A 25,553-nucleotide genomic window follows, 5' to 3' on the forward strand; every position below is an offset into this window, starting at 1 on the left:
CCATTGAGTCGGTGATGCCATCCAGCCATCTCATCCTCTGTCATCCCCTTTTCCTCCTGTCCCCAATCCCTCCCAGCATCAGAGTCTTTTCCAATGAGTCAACTCTTCACATGAGGTGGCCGAAGTACTGGAGTTTCAGCTTTAACATCACTCCTTCCAAAGAAATCCCAGGGCTGATCTCCTTCAGAATGGACTGGTTGGATTTGTATGTTATTTGTGTGTGTGTGTGTGTGTGTGTGTGTGTGTATAGTTCTCTGTGCTATACAATAGGACCTTGTTGTTTATCCAGTCTGTATGTAATAGTTTACATCTGCTGCCCCTAAACTCCCATTCCTTCTCTCCTACACTCCCCGTGTCCTTTGGAAGCCGCAATTCTGTTATGTTTGTGAGTCTTTCTGTTTGATATATAAATTCATTTGTGCCATATTTTAGATTCCACATAAAAGTGATACATATGGTATTTGTCTTTCTCTTTCTCACTTATTTCACTTAGTAGGACAGCCTCTAGACCCATCCATGTTGCTGCAAATGGCATTATTTCATTCTTTCTTATGGCCGAGTCATTTTTAAATTTTTTTCTTCATTTCTCCTTGTTTTAGTCCATTTGGGATGCTGTACCAGGATACCATAGACTGGGTGGCTTATAAAAAAGAGAAACTTACTTCTCGCGTTTCCAGAGGCTGAGAAGTCCAAGACCAAGGCCCTGGCAGATTCAGTGTTCAGTGAGGTTTCCTGAGAGCTCTCTGGGCATGCGGAACCTTAGTTTGCCGACTAGGGATCTAACCCTAGCCCATTGAAAGGCAGAGTCTTAACCACTAGACCATCAGGGAAGTCCCCTGAAACGTTTTTTATAAGGGCACTAGTCCTATCATGAGGGCTACACCTTCGTGATCTAATCGCCGCAAAGGCCTCACTTCCAGGTACTATCACGTGGGGGACTCAGTTTCAACGTATGAATTTTGGGGGAAAACAAACATTCAGCCCATGGCACTTCGTGTTTACTCCACTAAAAACCTACGGTGCGGCCATTGAACTCCACTGTGTACCTCTCTATTTGAATATTATGCAGTGACGATGGTTCTCACTCCAGCTACTTGAATACCAGCTTAATTTCATATTTAATTCTTTTTTACAGGGTACTGAATTTTGCATAAATTTTCTTTGTGCTTCTGTTTACACACAGAATCCCCATGGAGTCCTGTGTATTGTTATTACTATTATTACTCTATTAAGCTCATTGCTGCCAATAGCATAAGAAATGTCACATGGTCACAAGAAAATGTCTCACTGATATGAAATTTCGGTGTGTATACATTAAATTATATTAACATTTGATCTCTACTGATTTTTTTCCTATGCATTTTATGTTTTAGGTATAATTCTTTTTCACACGACCCAGACATATGTTCCTTCTGCTAGCTTTACTTTATATACAATCTCAATTTTGCCAGATCATAGCAGTGGAAAAATATTAAGCATCATGTGTCACTTTGGTATCTTATAGTTGGCTTTTGTAATTTCTGTTTGAGCTTGGGTCAGGAAAATCCTCTGGAGGAGGAAATGGCAACCCACTCCAGAGTTCTTGCGGGAGAATCCTTTGGACAGAGGAGCCTGGCAGGCTACAGTCCATGGAGTCTCAAAGAGTCAGACATAGCTGAAGCAATTTAACTTGCAGCCTGCCCTGGTAAAGCATTTTTATTATTTTTGCTGAGTTCCTAACAAATTGTCCAGGGTTTCAAGTTCTCCCCACTAAAGTCACCAAGTGAAAAGTGAAAATGTTGGTCACTCAGTCCTGTCCAACTCTTTGAGACCCCATGGACTGCAGCCCACCAGCTCCTCTGTTCATGGGATTCTCCAGGCAGGAATACTGGAGTGGGTAGCCATTCCCTCCTCTAGAGAATCTTCCCAACCCGGGGATCTGCATTGCAGGCAGATTCATTACAGTCAGCTTCTCTTTGTGCTTCATAAACTCTACGTTGGTTGCCCACGTGACCTAGAATCATACTTTCTTTCTCTGTCACTCATTTATTTTTTTCTCCCACAGCCTATATTCTCTTTGAAATCCATGTCTGGTTTTTTGGTCTCCACTGACTTCCTCTCCATTGAATGAAACACAGTGACTATGGCTCTCAACCTGCAACTTATAAACCAGCTTGGTTGATTTCATATTTAATTCATTTTTACAGGGCATTGAATTTTGCATAAATAATATTTGTGCTTCTGTTTACAGAGCATCCCCATGGGGTACTGTGCACTGTTATTACTGTTATTATTGTGTTAAACTTATTGCTGCCAGTGTCAAATTTAATTGTGAATTAGTAGAATCACTTTTCTTGATGGTGATGTGCAACCACATTTCATGTCTTTACCCACTAATTCACAACTTTATTCACAGGAGAAGGCAATTTTGAAAAGGGTAAAAGGAAGAGTCACCAGTATTTAATAGTAACCTGAGAACATAGAGTTTAGATAGGTTTAAGCCACCGTAATATCTCTTTGAATAGTTTATGAAATTTTTAACAGGCCAAAAAGAAAGAAAGAGAAGATTTTCTTTTTTTTCCCTTAAAGGCAGTCTCTGTGTTTAAGCAAATGCAAGGCAAGCATGCTCTCTCTCTTCCTCTCTGACATCAAGCAAAGTAAGAAATAGTGCCTTTTGAATAGGAGATTTCCTTTAATTACGTTGGGGAAGTAATAATGGTAGGTATTGCATGTTTAATGTAATGTTCTAGATGCCCCTTTTTCTTTCCCTTTTTTTTTTCTTCCCTGCACACCACCTCATCTTGAGCAGAAATAAAAGGTTCAAGGCTTGTCAGCATCAGTTTATAGATAGCTGTTTAAAAATAATGAGATATTGGGTTTTGTAAGGCTCAGGGCCGTTCTTGCCAGACTCATTTATTTCCATTCACCTTTTGTCAGAATTGCAGACAGAAGACATTCAATTAAAACTTGTCACCTGTTGCAGATGACCTAATTTGTACTTGTATGTGTCATAGATTAGGGCTCCATGCTTCAGATGAAGCAACTTGGGTCCCTTGGTGGAATCATATTTTCCCTGCAAAGTATTTTGTAAACTATGACTATTTCAGCTTTCTGTGATTTTTATTTCGGCTATCACCCAGATTATAAATTTAGCACAGATGCCTCAGAACCAGCTAAAAGCAGTGAATCGCACCCTGGAAAAAAAAGAAAAAGAAGGAGGGACTTCTTTGTGGCTGTGTCCTAGGTGCGGAAATCTACAAATGTATTTTGGTTGCAGCTTGAATCTGCAACAGAGGGAAGCCTCTGTAATTTCCTATGCAAGGCTCACATGTTTAATAGTCCAGATAGCTATCAGAAGACCAAAACGAAAGACTTCCCCTTGCTAATTGTTAATTCATCTGTAGAGCAAGGAAGCTTTAATGTGAGTCATGGCTTTTATCTCTTTTAGTGACTGAGGACTCAGTTAAAAAGAAAAAAAAGCCCGCTTAATGGATATGCATTTTCTCTCCTTGTGTGATTTTCCCCTTTTATTTCAGTAGATCTTACAGTGTTTTCACATTGTTCTTGTTCAGTCGCTAAGTCGTGTCCCACTCTTTGCGACCCCTTGGACTGCAGCACACCAGACTTCCCTTTCACTGTCTCCCAGAGTTGGCTCAAATTCATGTCCGTTGAGTCGGTGATGCCAATCAACCATCTCATCCTCTGTTGTCCCCTTCTCCTCCTGCCCTCAATCTTTCCCAGCATCAGGGTCTTTCCAATGAGTGGGCTCTTCTCATCAGGTGGCCGAAGTATTGGACATGCAGTGGCATTCCAGCAGAAGTAAATGTAAATGTAACCATTGGTCAGGGGGTCTAGCTGAAAAGCCACCATCTGGGTCTCCTTCTAAACTGTAAAACTCAGCCAGAGCGTTGCTTTTCCTCCATGGCCCTGGCCAAACAGTCCTTGTCTTACTTCACTGATGTTTTAAAGAGAAACAGGGAGCAAGGAAATAAATATCTCTGGGTCCCTACCTCAGCAGAAAAGCAGAGTGACTGAATCTGTATATCATCTTTGGTTTACAGTCACATAGCTATAAACTTCTATGTGAAGATGCTTTATAGAGTCATAGATGCAGAATGCCTAGCCCTTTTGTGTGTGCATACACACCAAGTCACTTCAGTTGTGTCTGACTCATGGACTGTCTGACTCATGGACTCAGAACCCGCCAGGCTCCTCTGTCCATGTGATTTCTCCAGGTAAGAACACTGGAATGGATTGCCATGCCCTCCTCTGGGAAATCTTCCCAGCCTAGGAATCAAACTTGCGTCTCTTCCATCTCCTGCATTGGCACGCGGGTTCTTTACCATGGAGACCACCTGAGAAGCCCCAGCCCTTCCGTGGGGTAAAGGTGTTCATCTGTCTTCGTCTCTCCCCCTGCTCATTCATCATTCTGCCCCACTGTTTACACACACTCCCATCAGGAGGCAAGTACTGTTTACCACAACAATTGGGCTTTGTCTGCCTGTGCTTCTGCTCTTGGAGTATATATTAATACCACATGCTCTTTTCCAAGGGCTTCCCATGTGGCACGAGTAGTAAAGAACCTGCCTGCCAGTGCAGGAGATAGAAGAGATGCGGATTCCTGGATTGGGAGGATCCCCTGGAGGAGGGCATGGCAACTCACTCCCGTATTCGTGCCTAGAGAATCCCATGAATAAAGGACCCTCTGGGCTACAGTCCATAGGGCTGCAAAGAGTCTAATACAACTGAAGGGACTGAGCACACACACTCTTTTCCAAAAATAGAATTTGATGACAGAGAAGCAGTATAAACAGAGTGCTTGAGGACGTGAGTTCTGCATCCATGGTCCCCAGCTGCCACTCCTGACTCAGCCTCTTCCCAATTCCAGTTTTCTCATTTGTAAAATGGGATAATAATAGCACCTGCCTCGTAGGGTTGCTATAAATATCTAGTGTGTCCGTATATGTAAAACAGTTAACCCATTGCCTGGAAGAAGCTCTCATAACCCATGGATGTTCCAGTTGATTCCAAGACATTTCATACAGAGACTGAGTCATTCCATTAGAAATGAAGACACTGCTTGGTAGGGAGATGCGGGTATCAGGAGTCAAAAAACTACTGAAGTAGGAAGAAAGGAACTATATCATGAAGCCATGTTGAGCAGCATTGCTGTCTATTTAGAGAAGGGGCAATAATAGTAAGTAGATAACTAAGGCTTGGCATATTTTATTGTGTCTCACGATCCTCAATACTTTACTATGATTAGACTCTTGCTGGAGTATGTGTGTCAATATACAGATAAGTTCCACTCACCTTTTACTGTGGTGCCTGTAAATACACCCAGCTACTTTAGGTAAAACTGGTACTCTCTGTAAGGATGCTGTTCTGAAGGAGAACCCTGTCAGAAGCTGCCACTAAAATTCTCTCTACTGTGTTTTGATGCTGCTGACTTGCCTTTTCTTCTTTCCTGCAGTCCCGCAAAGGGATTTTCCCTACCCTCTGTCTACGATGGTTCCCTCACAGAAATCTCAGGCAAATTCTAGGGCACACCTAGGTATTTATTTTTCTGACTGGAAGGAACCACGTTTCCTTCCGCAGCAAAGGAAGCCGCAGTATCAGGAGACATAGTGGAAGAGAAAGTTCCCACTCTCTTCACCTTATTGCCTCATAAGTTTTATCAGTACTTTCCCATCTGTTTCCCATCCTCAATTACAAGTCCTGTTCAGTAATATTTAAATAATGCAGCTATTTATTTAGGAGTCATTAAAGTCACTAATCTTTTAAAAAATGATTTCACTTTCTTTTTAAAGATTATCATTACTTTAATATGACTCTGTATTTTAAGTATTCCATGGGGCTGTGTAATTATCGTTTCTTTGTTTTTTTTTAAGCAAACGTTTGTTAGAGAACAGTGTTATGAAAACCTTGTCTTTGATTTAGCCAAATAGGCTAGGGTTGCCTTGTAGAATTATCTGAAGAGAACTTTTATTGTCCTATGAAATGCCTCTGACTTTGTGCTATTAAAAAATGTGGAAAACACTTTTGACTTTGGACTATATAATATTGTAAAAATTTGCATTTGGGCATAAAATGTAGACTTAAAATGAGCTGACCTAAGAAGGCCTGTGCTGAACTGTTTCACTTCTTTTGGCGTTTATTTGCCTCACAGCATATTTTTTTTCCTTCTTGCCCTATTCTTGCTTTCTCAATTTTGTAAATTCTGACAGTGTATGAGATTTGTGATTCCCTTGTGGCAGTGCAGGCACATGCAGTATTTGAAAGAAGAAGCAGTGTGAAGTGTTCTGTTGAGTCAGTAATGCCAACTATTAAAATCTTTTATTTTTAAAAAAAAGGGTAATGGCAGTCTCCACATGAATAGAAAGTCCAATTGCCTTAATTAACTTCGCATCCTGTCACACATTGAACATTGTGGGTGTCTTATTTCCTGAGAGAAATCTTTTTTTTTTTAAACTTTTTCGAAAATGATTTACCAAGTGAAGTCCCAACAGAAATTGTTTGTATTAAAGATTGTAAAGATGTAGAGGGGCAGGCTTTGCCATTGGCAGTAGAAATATTTGGATTAGATTGATATTTATTTATGGCAAATCAGGATTTTCCTGGTCCAGATCGTAAATATGGTCATTTTTCTTTGTTTCTGCTGAAATAGTTTAAGACTTTTAAATGAAATGCATTAGGTTAATTGAATAATTATCAGTTCTCTACTTAACTTTGTATTACGTGTTTATAGCTGGATTCAAAGAAAGCATTTTTCTTTTGGATAGAATTTGGGTTAGTCTCTATACCTACTCTAAAATAATCTCTAAGAGATATTATTAGTAACAGGGATGAGCAGTAAATAGAATGAGATTCTGTATTCACTTATACATCAAATAATATCATTATTGGGCTTTTATCTTTTATATTATCTTACCATTCAATCATATATCAAATCTGTTGACATATAGAACTGAGACAGGGTAGACCGTCAAACTCCATCAGGGTAGATATTCAGTAAATGATCATGATGGAGATTATACTCCAATAAAGTAATATAGCAATATTTCAACAAAATTTTGATATAATGTCAATATCCTTGGCATTTTAGTATTTATAAAATATTTTAATAATGCATTTGTATAATATCCAAATATATTATTATATTAATATCATATTGAATCATTGCAGCAAAACATCTGGGAGAATATTGTCTTAATATTCATATATTTGGAAAGCAAAAGTTAAGGAGTTCAACAAAATTCAAGAGCTGGTTAATGAAAGAGCCAGAAAGGAAGCATTCTGATTTGTAAACGATGCTTTATTTTTTTTAGCATAGTCTTCCTGTAGTATTTAGGAATAAATTATCATATTATTACAGTTAGAAACATTTTTCTGGAAAAATTTTAAACTCTAAATATGCTGATAGTAGACTTCTTCATGATATCTGTGTAGTGTTATTGGACTCTTTTTAAAATAACTTTTACAGTTTTAGTGCATGCATTATTATGACTCAGTTTATTTTGTTTATTGTTTATTTTCAAAGATGCACAACTCAGAGGCTGGGTCCATGTGTTTTAAGACGTAGTTTACGCTGATTTAAGTTCTACAGCTATGCCTCTTGTGTATTTGTGTGTTCTGTGATTGTCCAGGGGCGGGGGCAGGTGGGGATTGGTTTTACTGAGTAAGTTTTTTCTTCAAGCAGAACTGAGTAAATATATGAGTAATTTAAGTATGATGTAGTAGTTGCAGGTGTGTTACTAGGATTTGAGTTCAAACATTTCACTGAGTATGAAGTCAGCTAAACTATATCATCATCATCATCATCATCATTTCACTGCAAGAAGCATAAAAAGATTTCCCAGATTTTGAAAAGAGGTTAAAAGTGGTATAAATATTTTTTAGTTGAAGCTATTGATATTTGCCTACTTTTCACGCCCTAAAATGGGAATAAAATTTTCATTTAAATTATTATGATCTTTTAAAATATATTGATTCTATAAATTTTTACCATTAAGTTATTTGAACTTGGCAGGAACACTTTTTCTGTTGGCTGTCCATCAATTTTCACTACATAACTGTATTATTAATCAAGTAGCATATCTAATTTTCCCCTCTGTAATAATCTACTGAATATCATTTACCTAAAGTTACAAATCATAAAAGAATCCTTTGTCCTACTGATCTTTATTTTAGGAAATAATGAAACCATGGTTTATGTAAAAAGTGCTTGAGTATTTATATTTAGAAACTAGACAGCTATATACAGTGGGATGGCTGGCTGGTTGGATGGATAGATGTTTGTGTGGATGAATGGGAAGGATGAGATAGATGTATGGCTGTTGCTAAGTCACTTCAGTCATGTCCGACTCTGTGCGACCCCATAGATGGCAGCCCACTAGGCTCCCCCATCCCTGGGATTCTCCAGGCAAGAACACTGGAGTAGGTTGCCATTTCCTTCTCCAATGCATGAAAGTGAAAAGTGAAAGTGAAGTCACTCAGTCATGTCTGACTGTTAGTGACCCCATGGACTGTAGCCCATCAGGCTCCTCCATCCATGGGATTTTCCAGGCAAGAGGACTGGAGTGGGATGCCATTGCCTTCTCCCAGATATATGGCTAGACAGTAGTTTATCTGCCCACACACTGCAATGAGGTGGGGCGGGTGGGGGGTAATAAGAAAAAGAGGAAAAAGGAGAAAAAGAATAAATGTAAGAGGGAGGACACGCTTTTAAATTTGGAGGGAGCATGCAGGGAGTAATATGAGTATTTCTGTAATTCATTGTTCAAAGTTGAGAGGAAATGCACAGTAATAAAATTATTTCATAATGCTTAAAGGATCTGTTCCTCCAAATACAAAAATAATGCACAATATATAATAAAAGTTGTGTCAGTAAAGAGTATTCATTTTTTCTTCGTGATGTTTAATAACTGGTTTTCAGTGTTGCACTTTTCCCCTAAACTTGGGCCAGTTGTCTAAGCTGGCTGGTGGCTCTCGTGTGGTATGTATGACTATGTCAGAACTGTTTCAACTGGGACCTTGAATCCAGTCTTTGAGCCATAGTCTTCTTCCACGTGCCTTCATGACAGACAAAATCCATTGTCAGAAACGCACCAGCTCTGACCCCTGTATTTGAAAATATGTAGTGTATTGTTCAGCATTTGGCAGTGTGAGGCTGTATTGCACATGGTGAATGCATGTCTTGACAAACACCAGAAGGAAATCTTGGAGTCTAAAACCTAACTGAGATGTATTCTATGAGCTTTCTTGGTTCTTTTTTTTTTTTTTAATGAAAAAAAATTTATTGGAGTATAGTTGATTTATAGTTTTGTGGTATTTTCTGCTGTACAGCAAATGGAATCAGTTATACATATACATATATCCACTTTGAGATTCTTTTCCCGTATAGATCATTATAGACTTGAGTAGATTTCCCTATGCTAAAAATAGGTCCTTGTTGATTATCTATTTTATATATAGTAGTGACAGCTTATATATAGTATGTCAAGCTTTATGGGTTCTAACAATTTTGGTTATTTTTAAATGTTTCCTCCTTTTCTTAGCTTTAGTCTGCCATTGTCTTTCTCTCTTTGTTTGTTTCATCCTGCCTTCTCTTTACACCTTTAATCATATCACATTAATGTCTGCATTGTGTTGGACTTAGATGCCACACGTGCTATGATACCACTCTGAATTATGTATGCTTTGAATTTCCTAAACTCTTACAGTGAAACACATTTGAATGGATCTCAGATGAACAAATGAAATGTGGACACATTGTGTAAATTGGAAAACTATCTTGGGGAAAGAAAGAAATGAAAAAACATGGAACATGAATTAAAAAGCAGAAAAGGGAGCAAGTGTTAAACTTTAGTAAATAGAGACACAATAAAAATAGAACATTAAAAATTAGATAATCAAAGGGGTAAAACTCTACCATAAGCTCAAAAGTACTTTAAAAGCAACAGTCAAGAAATACAGTTTCTTTGTGACTCACTAGCACTACTATTTTCATTAAATACTCCTCTGTCCATGGAATTCTCCAGACAAGAATACTGGAGTGGGTTGGGTTGCCATTTCCTTCTCTAGGGAATCTTCCTGACTCAGGGATCGAACCCTGGTCTCCTGCGTTGTAAGCATATTCTTTACCGTCCGAGCCACTGGGGAAGCCCCTAAATACTTAGATACTATACGTAATTTCTTCGATTTTTGGTATTTATTTATCTGAATCTACTGTCATTGCTCTTGAAGTTTTCTCTTGATTTCATTTAAACTATGCTCAGAAGTTTCAGTTTGACATTTCAGGCTTCATCTAGAACCAAGTGTGTGTTTGTGTTTATCTCTAAAAGGAAATCAGCTCTTAAAGTGGTATTATTAAGACAATATGAAAAGTTGTATTTTTCTTTAGCTCATGGATTGATAATCACCTTTAACATTTGAGTGTATATATTCACCTTCAGGATTCACAAAGAAACACATCAGCCTTTCCCGAACTGTTTCATTTAACTTAGTTACCCCACAATCCACATGTGCAACATGATATTGATAAGTGTTTCCAAATCAAGATCTTTGTGACATTGGCTTGCAAAACATTGCATAGTCTGTATCTCCCTATGAGAGTTTTACAGAGGTTATTTGTGTGTTAAAAGCTCTGAGAGGTCCTTTGGTAAAATAATAATACTGAGGATGCTGTTAAACTATGTCCTAAACAGTTTGTGTGTGTGTGAGAAATACCAAAATACAATGAACTGTTTGGCTGAATTTATTAATGGAGAGTGTTAATACTGTTTTTTTAATCAGCTAAGGTACAACCTAAGAGCACAGAAAGAATCTCTCACCCCTCTCTTTACTCCCAAGTTATCGTCTCTATTTGATAAAGATTTATATGGTTCTACCCTAAACTTTGTAATTATAGACTGGAAGCCAGGTTATTATCAAGCTCTTCCTCACCGCTCCTCCATGTAAATGAGACATTTCTTTCTTTTTAATTCCTTTCTTTTCCTTTTGTTCCTTTGCTTAATTTTGCTGACCCACTGCCAGCAAAACCTCCCTGAATCTTGACCCAATCCATCACTCTTGGGGAAAAAGTGTTACTGCCAGTCTCCTTTTGCCTACTTTCTAGCTTCACGCTTCATCTCTGCCCTCCTAACAAATCCCCTCTTCACCATCCTAGCCTCCTGAATTCTTTCAGGAATCTCCTCTTTCTATCCTGTGTTCAGTCCAAACCTACTCTCCGTTTTCTCTCAATTAAAACAAAATACAGATGTGTGGCAAGATGTAAATAACACACTCTGTCTGAGACATGTTGATGTTAGAACATGGATCTCATCCTTGGATCTCATCCCGGGTATGGGATTCCTGCTCTCCACAGCCCGTGGGAGTTTTCAACTCAGTTCACTTCCACAGGTCCATGTGGAGTCCTCTGATAGACAGGGGTGGATTCGACGGCTTTGGATCTACCCATCTACTCGACCCCACACACTGAGCTTTCAGGGGTGACTGATGAAGAGGACTGTTGTTTAGTTGCCAAGCTGTGTCCGACTATTGCAACCCCATGGACTGTAGCCCACCAGGCTCCTCTGTCCATGGGATTCTCCAGGCAAGAATACTGGAGTGGGTTGCCATTTCCTCCTCCAGGGGATCTTCCCGACCCAAGGATGGAACCTGAGTCTTCTGCATTGGCAGATGGATTCTTTACCACTGAGCTTCCAGGGAAGCCCATGATGAGGAGAATACACACTGCTAATGGAGGAAACAACATTAGCACCAAATTCCAGTTTCTTTGTTTTAATTCTCAAGGAAAGGTGCCTTTTCTTTGGTGTGTAGGTGATTTTGATGGCCTTGGATACATGTCTTTCAGCTTGGGCGGCGTCTCTTCCAGATTTGGTTTCCAATCTCTGGCAGTCTTGGCTTAACCATCACATTTTTTTTTTTTAACATTCCTCTAATCCGCCTGGACCATTCAGCATTCTATTCTCTGTTTACCTCTATGTATTTGATTGGTCCCAAAGATAGTTACCTCAACAGTAAGTTAGTGCCTGTCTTTGCCCACAGGAGTGCGTCTTGACAGAGTACGCGGAGGTCGGCAGAAGTACAAACGCAGAATAGATGCGGAGAACAGCCCATACCTGAACCCTCAGCTGGTTCAGCCAGCCAAAAAGCCATGTAAGTACAGCAGACACGTCTGGCTTTCCAGCACACGACATCCTCCCAGCTGGCTGCTCTCGATACATTAGTTTTGGCATGCCCATTCCTACTGACTCCAATGAGGCTTCTCTTCCCTAAGGGGGGTAGGGGGGGTCTGTGGCTTTATTCCCAGGGACTGCCTTTGAAGAGCAGTAGCAACTCAGCTGATTATCTTTTTCCCCCTATGGCTTTCTTGTCCCCTACCGCCCCTCCCCACTTTTTTAAACCTAGTCATTTTGTAGAAACATTAAGCATACTAAGTCATAGCTTATATGGTGTGACTTTTACATTTACAGGTTATCTTTATTTTCAGAGGTACATAAAACAGATCATACCACGATCATTAGTTCATTGGAGCTGTTAGTTTCAGATTTCACAAGAAAGTGATTTTTGTAGTTTTCACTAACTAAATGAGTTTGACTGTTCAACCTCCCAATGAAAATACATTAGGAGCCTCATTAATTTGGAGCTATGGAAGGTTAACACACGAGCCAGCAATAGATTAAAACAAGATTGAGTCCAACTAATAACAAGCATAGGTTGGTGGTTCCATTTCAGATGTCCTTATGGGCTTTATGAATTATTTTTTAAAAGCCCATTGATAACGTCCAGTTGCAGTTTAAAATGGTGATGGGTACATAGCTAAAATGCAAGCCCTGTTCTGTATGTCATTAACTAGACTATAGATACATCTTTTTAAAGAGGTAGAATATAGATCAAGGTGGTTAACCGTATTCCAGTTTTGGAAAAATCAGTTCATGGCTGTATAGTAAGTCCCTTACATACCAACCAGTTCCATTCCAAGAGCCCATTTGTACATCCAATTTGTTCATAAGTCCAACAAAATTAGCCTAGGCACCTTACTAACACAGCTATGTAGTGCTGTACTGTAATAGGTTTATAATTCTTTTCACACAAATAACACATAAAACAGACACAAAAAATAAAGAAAACATTTTTAATCTTACACTATGTTGCAAAGTCCAGTAGTAGTACAGTACAACAGCTGGCATACCGAGGCTGGCATCAAGTGAAGAGGCAAGAGAAGTTGCTGACTGGAGGAGGGAGAGGCGGTGGGAGATGGTAGAGCTGAAGGATCGTCAGCAATAGGAGACGGAGGGCAAGCTGCAGTTTCACTCAGGCCAGACATTGAAAGTTTGCAACTTGAAGGTTCACATGTGGGGGGCTTATTGTAATGCAAAAGAGCTAATATTTTAGGATGTTTAGGCACAGAGTTTATACGAGGCACTGAAAACTGCTGCGGTGGAAACATTTCTCCTATTTAGCTGTCTCTGGCTCAGAAGACACAACTGGCCCTCACCAGAGGAAGTTGCAGCTAGAGCAGGTCTAGAAAAGACACAGGTCATTTTTGATCAGCTTTGAGGGGAAGAGAAAAAAAAAATGTCCTCTCTCGGACTCTCCAGGAGGGGGCGCTGCTGTGTGTCATCCATGTGAGCATATGGGCATCTGTTAAGTAAATAAAACAGACCCTGAACTGTAAATGAAAGGACATTTTAGCTATGTCAAAGGAAAAACAACCAGTTTTACATAAAATTAAAGCTTAAGTGAACATATGGCATAGTTTCCTTTTGCCTTTCCAAAAAACATTATGTTGATTATACCTTCAATTGTCCAATCTGGCATCTTCTCCTCAGCCTGCATAAGCTGTTTGGCATTCTGCAAATACAATCTAGGACTGCATTAAGCAGATTTTGCACATTAGAATCAAAAACTTTCTGATAATACAATAAAATGCAATAAACACTAATGCTTAATTTCATTAGAGGTTTTGTTTTCCTGGATTCAGTAAATGTCCAGACTGGCCATTTCTCATTCATTTTCTATGAACGTTGACTGACACCATTGATGATTTCCTCTACTGAGAGAAGAATGAGCACCAGCTCATTCGTAAGTCCACAGGGTAGAGAAACATCTATGGTTTTCAGCTTAAACCTGGGGAATCGGGAGGAGGCTTGTCAAGTACCTTGAAGGAGATTACAGCAATTTCAGTGAGCTCCACTGGTCTGAGATAAAAGAGGACTCCTAATAAATCATTACTCATTATCTTAAGGCCTCTGTGTTAATTTTCCTTAGTCCATCCAATTAGTGTGTTTTGGTAACAAACATTTATAAAACTTAATTTTCAGATCCTGTCAGATAAGTGTCAAGAGACTGGGCCCTGGCATTGCTGAGGAAGTGGCTGGGGGAGATTTCTGGAGCCTGACTGATTGTCTGTGTTCTACAAAAGCCCAAGAATGAAAATTGGGTTCTATTGATTCTAATTAGGGAAACATTAAATAAGCTTCACCTCGAAACAGTGCTGCCAGCTATTCCATTTTCTGAATGATAGGAATTTCTAAGCCTCCACCAAGTTTTTCTGGCCCCTCTGGTCAAGTATCCATTGACTTAGCTAAAAACAGGTTAACATTTTCCCTGTACTAAAAAAAACTCGAATCACTATTTCCTTCAGTTACATTTTTGCACCCTTTATTATTGCATTTCCTTCTAGTCCTGAGAATCTAGTAGTTGCTGACAGGGTTTGTTACAGTGTCAGAGCAATGAAAGCAGAAACTTTTCCAAGCGTAACTAAAAAACAGGGTGTTGTTTCTATAGCATATACAAGAAACAAATGTCATTCTCTGCAGATCCTGCAAATTAAAAAAAAAAAATCTCTATTTGAGCTTAATTTTTTTCTAGAAAGTATATATTTGGAAATATTTCCTCCCAAATCTGTGTTTTTAATTTGATAGTAATCGAATATTACTGCCAGGGAATATTGATGTTGCTACTTTGAAATTAAAAGAATTCATGTGGCAGTCATAGTAATAAAAATTTTAAACTATATCAGAAAAATTACTAATTATAGCTTGGATAAGGATTCTTGCTGTTAAAGGAGACAGAAAGCTTTGTTTTCAATTCTAAGATATACGAAGTCTTTTCATTTTGAGTTTAAAAAGTTAAAAATTTAGAGGAAAAGGCAAACAGTGAACAGAGAAGAATTTTTGGTTTGACTCATAAGATCCCATTTAAGACCTTAGTTTTCTAGAGTAATAAGATGTAGAATATTGAAATATCTGGGTTTATTCTTACCTATTTGTATCTCCTCACTTAGAAGAAAGTATCAAATCTAAAACTATGTGTAAAAATTGGAAATAAGGCCAACAAGAAAATTCATTCCGTTAGCAAGGCTTTATAACCCCTTCCATAAACTCTCACATGGCCCTGAGCGATAAAACACATTTGATGTGATGCTTTCCATTTGTCTCTAGTGTTTACTTTATGAAGGATTTTAAAAACGTATATCACAAATTTCGGACAGATAGATCTGAACCAGAGAGTGAACTAAGACAATAGATGATAAAAGAAGACTGAAGAATGAGACGCTCAGAAGAGAAAACATGGTCACTTTTAAGTAGGAGTGTTTTTCTGGAAACTGACATTGGCTCTATTTGGAAGATGCGCTGGGTGTGTGGAGAGGAGACAGGAAAGACATTCCTATTGAAGGCATCCCACAGAGATAGAGTTATACAGTCAGTAATTCACCCAGGCAGAAGGGCTCTGACCTTTGCTCTTTTTTAAAGGAATTAGGACAATTAATGACTTTTATGCCCATTAGGTCTACGGGCACTAGATCTTTGCCTTCCACATTGCGTTCTACATTTCAGGGGTTTACGTAGAGTTTTATTTTAAAACTGCTCTATACTATTTAATCTGCTTCCCCAAATCCCACTTAAGAATCAAAGAGTAAACCCAGAAAGCATCTAACTCCTCTTATCTGTTTGCTATAAAAAATTTCATTACAGGACAGATGCTTCATTCCAGCAAAGGCAGGTAAAGCCAAGGAGAAGCAGAGGGCTATCACGACTGCAGCGGCTTATTTCTTGCTGTGGGTTTTCCGAAACACTTTAATATACATATATTGAACCATAAATGGAATATTTGGGGTTGATTATAGGCTATTTGAGGCTTTGGGTTTTTTTCCTTTCAAAACACCACCTAGTTTAGAATGTGTGAAAAAGAAATGATGCTGCTAGTGATCCCGGAGTGCTCTGGTCTGATCCTGCAGATAACAAGATTGTCTCACATTTGTTGGTGGCTGAACCGGAGAAGATCTATGCCATGCCTGACCCTACCGTCCCCGACAGTGACATCAAAGCCCTCACTACACTGTGTGACTTGGCTGATCGAGAGTTGGTGGTTATCATTGGATGGGCGAAGCATATTCCAGGTACATTTTCTGAAATGAAAAAGAAATGTTTGCAATTAATCCCCTAGGGTGTATATGTTGATTTAGGCCAATTCACAGTTTTCTCATTAAGAGTTTTAAATTTTACTTTTTTTAAATTTATATATTAAAAAAAATTTTTTTTTCTTTTTGGGGGGGCCACCTGGCAAGGCATGTGGAATCTTAGCTCTCTGACTAGGAATTGAACTCACATCCTCAGCAGTGAAAGCACGCAGTCCTAACCACTGGCCTTCCAGGGAAATCCTGTTCATTAGGACTTTTTTTAAACCTTTACATTTGTCATACTTAATTTAGAGCTTTCCTATCCTAATAGAATCATAAATCTTTTTATAGCTATACCATCTTGAATGCTTGTTCATTATTTTTTCACACATGAAGGTACTATTATTGCCAACCTCAGATAAATAGAATATAACTTGTTAAAATATTTTTTACTCCTTTTAAAGTCTGTTTTAGCCTAAGAAAACACTTCGGCTTTTTCTTTTCACTTTAAAAAATGTTTTTTTATCAAGAGTAGTCTAGATCCCATTTTTCCTTTTAAAAATCACTCATTTTGTCATTCGTAGTGGCGATTTATACTGAATTGCTTTTCATATTTGCTTATTGCTTTGGTTTACAATGAGATATTTACTATGAATTTATACATAAATTACAAACATAAATGTTAAACCTCATAAATTTTCTGTTATTATAACTTAAGAGTAGTATTTTAAAATATCCAGTGACTTTTCTTTCCAGACCCATCCTTAGATCAGTGAACATATTACCTGATCACAAGGTTTAAGAATTTTAGTTGTCTACTTGAATTATTGTCTGTTTGAACTCTGATCTTCAAATAGTTTACACACAAATTTTTGGATGATGAGCCATGTTTCTTTGGTAGAGTGAACTTATTTCTGTCTCCTTAAACTAGTTTGTCTTTATGCTTTGAATGCTACAGTAATTTCTTTAATCAAATTGATGGAAGTCCCTTTCCCAGCCCACACTGAAACCAATTTATTGGTCATGATACGCCAGCTATGTTGCTAACAGTCGTAACGAACTGTCAGGCGATATCGCAGTGAAGCTAATTTGAAGTCATTAGGTGTGCAGCGTTCAGGCGACAATTTGTTACAGTGCTTGGGAACACAGCTGACATTTCTGAATGGCTTTGTTCGCTGCAGTTCTAGATGAGGCCAAGCAAATTGTAAACTAATTTAAACATCACTCTGTATTATACCAGCTACTTTGTCTTACACTGTTTGCTAATAAAGCACCCCAAATTAGGTCAAAACTAGTTAAATAGGTGAGCTGGAGTGTGGTCTGTAGCAGATACCTCCACAAGGGTCACTACATCTAAAAGAAAGATGGAAATTTGATCGTGTGGATGGTTGGTTTGCATTTGGATTATGATCACAGCTGACAGATTTTCAGGAAAAGCAAAAAAAGAAAAAATAGGATATGCTAAAAGATGGTAAGACATTGGGAATGGTAGCAGGGGAAAAATCTGGAATTTGCCTAAACAATTATATGAAAACTTATTTTGAAGGAAAGTGTTAATGAAGCGATTTAAAAGAAACACAACTAAGATTTGTTGAAGAGCCCATATAAACTTTTAAAAATAACCAATATATAGTATATCATTTATATTTATACATGCTGTTACTGCTGCTAAGTCGCTTCAGTTGTGTCTGACTCTTTGCGACCCTATGGACTGTAGCCCACCAGGCTCCTCTGTCTATGGGATTCTCCAGGCAAGAATACTGGAGTGGGTTGCCATTTCCTTCTCCAGTATTTATATGTACACACACATATATTGTCACAAATTCAAACTAGTATTATTCTAAGCCAAGGTTTCTCAGTCTTGACACAATTGTTGTTTGGAACCAGGTAACCCTTTGTTGTGGGGCCTGTCCTGTTCCTTGTAGGGAATTTAGCAGCATCCTTGGTCTCTACCCTCTACCATCCTCTGGTACCTTTGAGTTATGACAAATAAAAATGTCTTCAGACATTGCCAGATATCCTCTCGAGGGGGCAATATCAACCCCTTCTTCCCCAGTTGAGAATCATTGTTCTAACCCAGGAATTAGATATTATTTTGCTTAATTCAAAGATAGGGAGATCTGGGGCAGAAGGAGGTATTAATAAAAGCACTTCCACAGGTTCACAGATGCGTCCAGAGCCTTCAAAGCCCATATTCATCATTGCTTCCTGGAGTGGAATCTGTGTATGTTAGTTCCCCAGTTGATCACCTTTGAGAGAATTAGTTCAAAATAATAGCAATAATGTTATCATTATTCATAGCATCAAAGGATATGTCATTCTGACACCACACCACCCATTCTTTCAGAGAATTCTGCCCCAGTTCTCCTTAAATTAAGAAATTTACTAAGCCCGTATTTTGATACTGTGCAGACATTCCATAAAGACGACCAAGAAGTCAACAATGCCTGCTGATGCTCTCCGGTCAGGAAAAGTCGGTGATAAATTTGTGGGTCCAGTTGTGTATCTAAGTAGAAATGTCAGCTTACAGAGGAACTTGTCACAGTAAAGGGGCTCTGGTGACTTCTGTGAAGACAGTAACTTTAAATAACTATGAGTAACAGCATTTCCAGTGGTGGAAACAATTGCTGTACGATTATGTGTTCAGTCTTAAGCGGAGGCTTAGAATTGGTGGGGGCTGACGTGAGTCTCTCTGCCCAGCAAATGCCAGAGGAGGTTGCTGTGCACTGATGATTCACAGCTCTGGTTTTCGTGATACCCGGAGGGTGTTCTAAATGATTGCAAGGAGTCTCTTGGCTTTTCAGAGAGGGATTAGCAAACCACGCATTCACTGAAATGCTAACAGTAAGTGTGCCAGACAGTGTTTTGAGGTGGAAGAGAAAGATGCTGTGATTCGAGCTTGCTGCTCTATGTGCAAGCTGGGTTCAGGCTGCTTGGGCATGGCGGCAGCGTGCAATGTGGGATGGGAGGGTAACGCCTAAGAGAATATAAAGACTGAGGTCCCATTTCTGCCGCAATAAAAGTAAAAATGTGTTTTTGATACCATGACCTAGTCCTGATAACTGGGGTCAGAGCTGGAATTAAAGCCAAATCAGAACTGAAATTTCACTTCAAAACTGTTATGTTTTTAATGCTTGTGTGAAAATTAAGTGAAACCTTTTTTTAGAATATACTAACATCCAAGCCTTTGCTCTCTGTATGCGACTCTCAGTTTGTGGAATCACACACACATGTAGACCCACATGCTTTTTCAAAATTAAGTTTAGCATCTCAGATAACATCATAGCCTTTCTGCATTGCTGGGAAAGTATTTTCGTATACTTGTTTTGCTCCGTGAAAAAGTGACAAATTCAACAAAAGCAAGTACTGAAGAAAAATACATAGGGAGTGGGTTTTTTTTTTTGTTTTTTTTTTAAATCAGTAAATAGAATTAGTTGACTTACTTTAATAAATCACATAAATGGAAAGTGTGTTGTTCTGAAACATGACCATACTTTATCTCTAGAAGCAAAAAGATCACAAGGGCTTTAGAAAATGCTTGACTTTAGTTGAAGGAGCATAAGGGCACCAGAACAGATGATGGTGCCCTAATAGCCCTTTTTAAGAATGACAGGGCCCCGCCATTAGCATCCTTTTATATCCTTGGAAATTGCTCAGGCCTCGCTTTTCTGGTTCCTATCTGCCTGACTCTTTTTTATTTCTCTTTCAATTTCGTCTGCGCTCGGATAAGCGCATGCTAACACAATATGATTGAGCTGTAAAATGGAACGCTGTCGCCTCTAATCTCTTTTATGTAGATACGGAGGTCTTGCACACTCCACTTCATTCTCTCTCCATTGTTGGCCTTTTTTAGAATGGGCTGCCAAGTAATGGAGGCTCCGTCAAATATTAGAGCTAGGTTTCACACGGTGTGATAAGACGATTATCAGTCCAGCAGTCAGATCTGTTATTGTTCTTTGGGCTTGATTAAAATATTATTTTATACTGTAACTTTGTTAGTGGAATGCAGAATGTGCTTCGTCAGATGGTGCTTAAAAAAGCATCACCCATATTAGCTGACCTATATAAGTGGCTTAAATATATTTATGGATCTTGCCAGATGGATTACTTTAAAAGAAGAGAAAGGTATTTGAACAATTAAGTGAATGAATGTACGTTAGAAGCTTTTTTTTTGGTTCCTTTATCAAGTATGGCAAATTGTCAGGTGGGCTTGTTTAATTTTAACATGACAGGTTAAACAGTTCCTTGCTAAAGAAGGAGGACTCTTTAAGTTTGGGGCCTCTTAGTCACATTTTTAAAATAGTGTCTATACAATGGCATTAAACAGGAAAGGAAAAAACCTGTAATTATTTTCTTCATACCAAACGAAGGCAGGAAATAATAAGCTCGAAAAGCAAGCCACACTAGGAAGATATGAGATAGAAAACTCTTTACATATAGTTCTTTATTCATGAAGAAACAGAAATCTAACATAGAGAAACCAGTATTCTCCATTTACTCTGAAACATTGTTTACTAACACATTTATTTACTTAGGAAAATGTATTAAAATTGCTCATTGAGTTTTTTTTAATAGTTTTCTCAGTAAAAGTATTCAGAGTTTTCTGTAAATGAAAGAAATCTCTAAAGAAAATGAACGAACTATTTCTACCCTAGGATATAAATCTTTTGAGAGAATACACAAGAGCATTTTGAAAATGATACTTTTTAAAGAAATGTTTATTGTCCTAGTGCATTTGATGCAGAGACAAATTTTTAAGATTGTGTCATCCTCCAGACAAAGTTGTGAAGGTTTTGTTTTTCAAATGCCGGTTATTTATCTTAAACTGCTTAGCACCAGTACATGCTTTTGATGTGAAAAAGCACATATATTGTGATGGAAATAATTACTGTAAGCTTATGTTTCCATCTGTAACAACAGTATGTTTCATGTATATGTGTATGTGATCATGGTTTTGTATGCAAGAAATGGCATAGATGACTAAGAGAGTTAGGTTATGTATTGTTTTAGTCATTAAGTCATGTCTGACTCTTTTGTGACCCCACAGACCATAAAGATGTTCACAGAGACCTCTCCTCATCATTCAGTGCCTTTGTTTGTGACCAAATGCACCTTGGGGCTCCTCTGTCCATGGGATTTCCCAGGCAAAAGCTGGAGTGGGTTGCTGTTTTCTTCTCCAGGGCATCTTCCTGACACAGGATCGAACCTGAGTCTCCTGCATTGGCAGGCGGATTGTTTACCACCGAGGCACCTGGGGAGTTGTGTTGTGTGTTAGTCGTTCAGTCATGTCTTACTCTTTGTGACCCCGTGGACTATAGCCTGCCAGGCTCCTCCGTCCATGGGATTTTCCAGGTAAGAATACTGGAGTGGCTTGCCATTTTCTTTTCCAGGGGATCTTCCTGACCCAGGGATCAAACCCGGGTCTCCTGCCTTGTAGGCAGACTCCTTACCGTCTGAGCCACCAGGGAAGCCCCTATGGTATATATAAAAAGGACCTAATATGCTGTTTTGGATCTATAGCATTGGCACTTGAAAAATATATTGTTGATTAAAAATATTCATAGCATGAAACTGTTAATTGGCTCTGAGGCTCCACCTTCCACCCCATTCTATAACTGAATTTACATGTAGTTGTGATTTCTACTTTGCTATAAGTGAATTAAAGTGATTACAGCTCTTTTCTTAGGGTTAATATTTCTTATTTGCATGTAACAGTGATTTCCGAACTATAAAGTCATTGAGTCTTTTAGTTAAATGGAAAAATTTTAAATTGAAGATCTACTCTTCTGGCACTTAATAAGACTATTTAAATTATAGCTAAATTCAATTATAAGATAATCAGAAGTTATATTTAATGCACCTGGTAGTTGTATACCTGGGTACCTGTAGTTGTGGTTTAATACATGTAGAATAATTCTGAAAGTAAAATCAGAAAACCTGAGCTGTATATAGTTGAGTACTATTTTGTAAGTTGCATAACTGGTCTAACCGTTAGTTATTTTGTGAAAATGAAAAGGAAAAGAATACACATGCAAATTACATACATATGCATAACTAATTTGCACATTATAAAGCATGATCTAAACGTAAAATATTCAGTGTTCATTTTATTATCGAAGAGACTGCACATAGATTGTCATTTTATTGTAATTAGAGGCAAGTGATCCAAAAAGTTAGTATTCATAAGAGCTATTTCAAAAAATATTCACGGCAAACATCCGTTGTAGTAGAAAGGGAGGGAAAGGTTATTTAACCAAGAGGATCATTGTATGGATATTGTCGTCATGCTGTCCTAGGTGAGCAGGACCATCAGCTTCAAATACTCTAGTTTGTCCTCCTCAGCCAAACCTAAAATAACTGTGTTGATCAGTTCCAGAAGTCACAATTGTGATAAGGAGAAAGGAACAAGTTGAAAACTGTTGTGAGTAAGATAATCTGCAATGTCCCCGAGAGATTTGTTCCTTTTCCGCAGCTCCCCTTGCTATAAAGGAGGAAGACCAACAAAGAAGTTTTGAGGTTTCCCAGACAGAGACTCAGTTTCTGAGACACCTCAAATGTTGTTAAAGATGCTCACAGAGACCTCTCCTCAATGTTCAGTGCCTTTGTTTGTGACTGAACGTACAGTGCAGTCACCATGCTGAATTACCTGTGCTCACGTGACCTCTGTTCCAGCATTACTTCTGCTGCGTTACTAGCTGTCCCCCAAATAGATTTGCATTTCCACTCATAGTCATGCCACCATGTACCTCTGATCAAAGAAGGATCATAATTTCATAGCAGTCATGAATACAGTTTAAGCATTTGACTGTCAGCTATGGACTTAGTACTATGCTAGGTACTGTGAGGGTTATTAAAGATACAAGTGACCTGATCTCTACCCTGAATCATGGGTCTTTGTCTACAGAAATTTCTGTGTATACATGTGTACACTGAAATGTGATCTTCTTTTTTCTTGTGAGATTAAGCTTTCAAAGGTCTTCCCTGATGGCTCAGGTATTAAAGGATCTGCCTGCGGTGCAGGAGACACGGGTTCAATCCCTGGATCAGGAAGATCCCCTGGAGAAGGGAATGGCAACCCACTCCAGTATTCTTGCCTGGAGAATTCCATGGACGGAGGAGCCTGGCGGACTGTAGTCGCTGGGGTCACAAAGATTTGGATGTGACTGAGTGACTAAAGCATGCGCATAAGCTTTCAACACAAAAATAACTAATATCTATATGGTTTATTATTATTTACAAAGCATGTGCAAGAACTTTTATTTGGTGTCTACAACAGTTTGGCAGTTTAATTCTTTTTTTAAATTATTTATCTTTAATTGGAGGATAATTACTTTATAATTTTGGGTTAGTTTCTGCTGTATATCAACAAGAATCAGCCATAGATATACGTATGTCCCCTCCCTTTTGAACCTCCCTCCCACGTCCCATCCCACCCCTCTAGGTTGTCACAGAACAACGAATTTGAGCTCCCTGTGTCATACAGCAAATTCCTACTAGCTATCTAATTTTACATATCATAATGTAATTCTTATTACCTTCACTTTATAGATGAGCAAACTCTTAAGTCAGGAGGTTTCATTCACACTGTTAGTAATGTTACTAGAACCCATAGACTATTTAGCTTAAATCACTTTTTGCCAATAGCTTCATTGGGCCTTTCTCACCCCTCTTCATCTATCTACTTTCCCATACTTTTTTTTTTTTTTTTGTCATTGTTCCAGATTATCTACCTGCCTTTCATAGCAAGTTTAGGCAAATGTAACATGTTTGCCTTATCTTTACATTTTGTCTATTAATTTATAAAATGAAAGGAGAATGAAAATAATTGAAGAGGAAATGTATGACACACTTTTAAAATCAGTCAAAACCAAGGTGTTTGATTGATACTGTATCCTTTATATCCCTGATCACAAATTTTAATGAAACAAAGTGATCACTGAGTAGCTACTCAGCTGAATAGTTGGAAAAGTTTTTAAGTGATTGGTTGCTAAAATGAAGGCTCTCCCTCCTTGACTCTGTTCAGATTCACTAGATTGAAGATTTCTCTATACATCATATCCTAAAATATGGTATCGTTTTCAGGCAAGTAATTGTAATTGTGAAGCTCTTTTGAATGATAAGGGACAGGATGAGTCCTGTCCTTCATTTCATTGTGTATCAGAAGCCTGAGGGTTATCAAAATATTGACATCCTATAGATCTGACCCAACTCATTTCTATTCTGGAATTCTGTTTGTTTATAAAGCTGTTGCTTTTAGGTTCTTCTGAAGGCTGCTTGATGAGTTCTAGAGAGAAAGACTTTTGTGTCTTGTGAAAAAATTGTTGCATGGAAGCCAGTGTAGTTAGCATAACCCATATATGCTTAAATGCGTCCTTAGAATCTTTCTCCACTTGTAAAAGAAGAATTGAAGGGAGAAGTCTGAACACGATGCCGGCGTGTTTTTGTTTCTCCCTCTGCTCCTCTGTGACCCTCTCCCCACCCCTAATCCCACCTCCCTCCTGGGGGCTGGTCACACGTTTTCCCCTGCGTCCCCCTTGGTCTGCCTCAGCCAATCTCCAAATGAATGCATGTCTATAGTGGCCTTGGCTTTGGCACTCTGGATATATTGATTAATAGTTGCCCTAAGCTCCTTTTAGCAAATCAAATTTTCACTTTTAGCAAGGATTTCGCCTCTGATTTATTCAGCAAAGTGAAATGCACTAAATTGACTTTGACATTCAGGGAAAATGGCTGAAAAACAAAGAGCAGAGAAAAGAGATATAAATTATGAGGCAGTTGGAGACTTCAAGCATCAGAGAAACAGTTTTCTGTAGAATGCCGAGTAATTTGAAAGCACTTTTTTAAACTCACAGAGAAGAGGTTTCTTCAAAAAAAAAAAAAAAAAAAAATTAACTGCTGAGTTTTCTTTTTGAAAGAGGGTGTATGTATTACTCAGCTAAACTCAGAATTTCTGGTACAGTGCATTATATTTTTTAGATAAAAATAGCTATCTGTGTAATCCAAGATTGCCTATACCTAATGAATTTATGAAAGCTAGGACACAGCCTAAATACTTTGGAAGAAGGAATAGTCAAATCATCCACATAGAGTGGAATGGTTAATTTGAAAGTGTGAATGCTGTATAGTTGTGTGTGTGTGTTTGTGTGTGTGTGTGTGTGTGCGTGTG

General features: G+C 38.4%; 1 protein-coding gene across 17 annotated transcripts in view; it reads left to right on the forward strand.

Annotated features, from left to right (window-relative positions):
• Positions 1-25,553, forward strand: part of ESRRG (estrogen related receptor gamma) — a 695,415-nt gene that overhangs the window by 612,371 nt on the left and 57,491 nt on the right. For all 17 annotated transcript variants that reach the window (XM_086345306.1, XM_086345308.1, XM_086345300.1 and 14 more), the window contains 2 exons: positions 12,028-12,138; positions 16,226-16,387. In XM_086345306.1, the coding sequence (XP_086201432.1) occupies positions 12,028-12,138; positions 16,226-16,387 (273 nt within the window). The remainder of the gene's footprint in view (positions 1-12,027; positions 12,139-16,225; positions 16,388-25,553) is intronic.

This window comes from Bos grunniens, chromosome 16 (genome assembly GCF_055505025.1).
Source record: "Bos grunniens cultivar Pamir isolate PY7600 chromosome 16, Bosgru_T2T1.0, whole genome shotgun sequence".
Taxonomy (NCBI): domain Eukaryota; kingdom Metazoa; phylum Chordata; class Mammalia; order Artiodactyla; family Bovidae; genus Bos; species Bos grunniens.